This window comes from Osmerus mordax, chromosome 6 (genome assembly GCF_038355195.1).
Source record: "Osmerus mordax isolate fOsmMor3 chromosome 6, fOsmMor3.pri, whole genome shotgun sequence".
Classification (NCBI taxonomy): Eukaryota; Metazoa; Chordata; class Actinopteri; order Osmeriformes; family Osmeridae; genus Osmerus; species Osmerus mordax.
The window spans coordinates 8,972,169-8,976,205 of NC_090055.1; the positions used below are offsets into that span (position 1 = coordinate 8,972,169).

Sequence of the window (4,037 nt, forward strand, 5' to 3'; positions counted from 1 at the left end):
TACCAAGGTGGAAACAGACTTCCAATGTCAGGATTCCGTTAGAATCTAGATTCACGCTGAAGTGATCTCAATCTGGTCACGGATACCAGGAGCTCATTTCAGCACCACAACGAGGCAGCAAAGCAGTGCGTGGGAGGGACTATAGAGGAAAGCTGTCCATCTCTGAGCAAACAGCTAAGGATGCTAACGTGCCTATTTTGAGAAAAGGCAACATACATAGAGAAAAGACAGCGTTACAGTTGCCTACTTCTAATACGAGTGTTCCAGACTATAAGGACGATCGATAAAATGGATGCTGAAGTGAGTGCTGTTCGTTGAAATACAATTTAGTTTATCTCAGCATTCACGGTTGATCATACCGGTATGCTCGTGCCAACTACAGGCTATCACCTTCTAAACTAAATATGAATGAGACAGTGATTCTTCTTTTGTTGACGACGTAATTTAGATGATTTGTTCATAATTATGTTAATTTTAAACAGCATTTATTTTCAATATACTTGTGCAAGAGTACACTCTTTTATATATCTGGTATTTTTTACAGGCTGATGTTAAATGGTTATTATGAGGCGTGTTCTTTTGGTTTGACTACAATGCTTAAGACTTTGACCGATGTTTGGAGAAGAATTAGAGCTAATCTGTGGGTTAAGCCTACGAGAACTGATTCTTAATAGGATCTATATGTACCAGCTAATCATGGCCACTTTAATCGCCTTTTAGAATGGACGAGAGGTTGTCAGAGTATCTCAAACGTAGCCTATTAACTTTGTCAATACTTCACACTGACGGACAGTTCTGAGATGCGTAACATGTGACTTATTATGACCTCTTTGATGTCTTCTTAGGGATGTCATAGATCGGGGCCACCTTGCGATCAGAACTAACGCGAGCCAGTGGAAAGAACCGAATGGCTTCTCTGGAGCTGCTTTACTCCGGCAAAGCTGGAGGACAACCGGATCCCTTGAACATCCGTACTTTGCCCTCCAGTCCGGTGCATGTCCGTCAGTCCAGTAGCTCACACGGTGGAGCACTTTCCGGTGAACAAGAGCGCAGCTCGGCTCACGGATGCGAGTTGCTGAGTGCTTCAGCACCATGGACGGCGGCCAATAGGGGCGGGGCGCAGGTTAAAAACGGCTGCAGCTTCCCAGCGGAGGAGAGGGTCATAGTGTGCTGTGACGAGGAGCTAGAGACTTCTTTTATGTATATTGATGAAAACGTAAATCTACGCCTTGCCAGCCCATTAACAAGCTGGAAAGGGATTAACAAATCCTCGCGCGATGGCTCCGCAAGTGACATTCGCCCAGAGACACTACCGGAACTCTCTCTTATGTCGGACGAGGATCTCTTCTCGGAAAGTTCGGGGAGTTCTGTAGACTACGGATTTATCAGCGCTGTCACATTTCTCGTTGCCGGGATCTCCTTAGTAATCATATCCTACACCGTCCCTCGCGACGTACAGGTAGACCCCGAGAGCGTGTCCGCTCGTGAGATGGAGAGGCTGGAGATGGAAAGCGCGCGGGTGGGGGCCCACCTGGACCGGTGCGTGATCGCGGGGCTGTGCCTGCTGACACTGGGCGGGGTGGTGCTCTCCTCGCTGCTCATGGTGTCCATGTGGAAGGGTGAGATGTACCGGAGGAAGGCTTTCGCTTATTCCAAGCGCTCCACGAAGCTTTACGGATCTATCAACCTGAAGACAAAGTCCAGCCCCAGCCGTTCCTCTGCACACCTGTCCCCGGAGGAAGACATCGAGGAGACCTTTAACTAGAATCATACCGTTGTCCTTGACAACGCTGTTCTTGTATTACTCTGCCTGAGCAACATGAAAGCAACGTGACGTTCCTCAGAAAGATCCCCAACTTAGAGGACCATAAAATGTTAACATTCAAACAAACATCCTACCCTACACCGACCCTAACACCAATAACTGTATCTGATTTAATGAAACAATGTTTGTGTTGGGATATGAAAATTAAAATGAAAAACAAATTGATCAGTAAGGTATTGAAAGTAACAATGTGCATTTCCAATATGCATGGCGGCAAATACAACGCGAAGAGAAAAAACCACAAGTTGATAGTCATGTGTGACTTTGTTTCTGAGTATCTGGGTGGTCATATGCAGTAATTTCACACATCATTCATATTTAATGTGCTATTCCACAGCAATGTGCTGCATGCACACCTTTGGAGAGTGTGCTGTCAGGCCAGGTAGGCAGGATGTAGCAGGGAGCAGAGAGATGGAGGGACGTTTGGAAGCTGACAATGTGAAATATTGGCCGCAGACAGAGACAGCCTCCAGGTCTGCACCACTGAGGTGATCCACGAGATTGTAAACTCATCCTAATCATAGCTGTGGTGACTGACACAGTTCCTCCCTCTCCTCCACCTCCCCCCCTTCCTCTCCTCTCCTCCCCTCCTCATTCTGTTCTTGCCTTTCACCTCTCTTGTTCCCTCCTGCCTTCCTTCCCTCGCTCACGTCCATATCCTGTCTCTGTCTCTCTCTGTTTCCTCTCTCTCCTCTCTCTCTCTCTCTCTCTCTCTCTTCTCTCTCTCTCTCTCTCTCTCTCCTCTCTCTCTCTCTCTCTCTCCTCTCTCTCTCTCTCTCTCTCTCTCTCTCTCTCCTCTCTTCTCTCTCTCTCTCTCTCTGTCTCTCTGTGTCTCTCACTCTCTGTCTCTCTGATGTCTCTCTCTCTCTCTCTCCATGTTACTCTCCTGCTGTGCCTTCCCCTGTTCCTTGTGGAGCCCTTCCCCAGGAGGGGGAGATTCTCTGTTCTCTCTTCCAGCCTCCTGTCTGTCTCTGTGGGTCGCTATCTCTCGTCCTGCTCCCTCTTCTTCCTCCCATGTTCCTAGACTGCCAGGCACAGCTCAAGGTTACACGCCCGGCTCTGCAGGGGCTCCAGCTAATCACACATGAAAGAGGTGCCCCACTTTTGGAAATGACAGGGCAGTTTTTCAAAGTGTTTTCATAACTTGTCATTAAGAGGTCCATTGAGAGCTTTCTGATAATGTACGAGGAGAGTATAGTCATATTATTATTACAACAGGATAGCTCAGTGGTCGAGCTAGCTGTAGACCAAGAGACTGCATATTTCAATCTCCCTGTGCATTGCTTTATAAATAATAGTGCCTGCTAATATAAATACATTATAATATGAACAGGACAATGTACAGTACTAAACTTCAACTATTATTGGGTAAGTAAGAGGACACAACTTATCACTTCTCTAGTTTTGAATGCTTTCAACACAAGAAATATTGAGTAGAACTGGCTAGACTCGTCAAGTTGGGACCGCTTGCCAAAGGTGGTGTTTAAGATGTACAGATTCATCTTTACTGATTTTATTTGGCCTTGAGAACAGTGAATCCCGAATGTTTACAATATTTTCCCATTTCTCTCCTCACTTCCCCTCCTCTCTCCACTCCTACACATCTCTTCTCTTCTATCTCCTTCTCTCCCTCTTTCTGCTCTTCTGTGCATACCTAATGGGCTGTGTATGTAGACGTTAGTCACCATGAGTAACACACTCGGTGATACTAATGACCATGCAGCGGTAGCAACAGCTCTGGGCCTGAGTAACCACATTCTAAATTATATCTCCATGGCATCATGCGTCGTCTCTGGAAGGTGTTGAAAGAGGCAGTCCAGCACCACACTGGCTGAAGGCTATGTAGCAGCTACCTCCCTTCTCTCCCCCTTCCCATCTCCCTACCTCCTTCCTTTCCCTGACGAGCCCTATCTCTCTCTTTATCTCTCTATTGCCCCCTCTCTCTATTTCTCTTTCTCTCGCCTTCTCTCTTTCCTTCTACTTCTTTCTTTCTCTCACCAGTCTCTCTCCGTCCCCAAATATCGGGCAGGACTTGCCAGAGGGGAGCCTATTATAAGTGTGTGAACTTCAGAGAGACGACTAGTCCACAGTTTGGGTCTTTAATCACATTGACACAATCCACCCCCCCCTCTCAGGAAAGGGGGAGGCCAGCCTCCTTCTCTCCTCCAGGCTTCTTTTTCTCTTCCTTCTCTCTCTCTCTCCCTGCCTGCCT

General features: G+C 47.1%; 1 protein-coding gene across 1 annotated transcript; it reads left to right on the forward strand.

The window, feature by feature from the left end:
- The first annotated feature begins 907 nt into the window (after positions 1-907).
- LOC136944888 (transmembrane protein 74) lies at positions 908-1,765 on the forward strand. Its single transcript, XM_067238812.1, has one exon. It carries the CDS (start codon positions 908-910, stop codon positions 1,763-1,765), a length of 858 nt encoding a protein of 285 aa, XP_067094913.1.
- Positions 1,766-4,037: the final 2,272 nt, after the last annotated feature.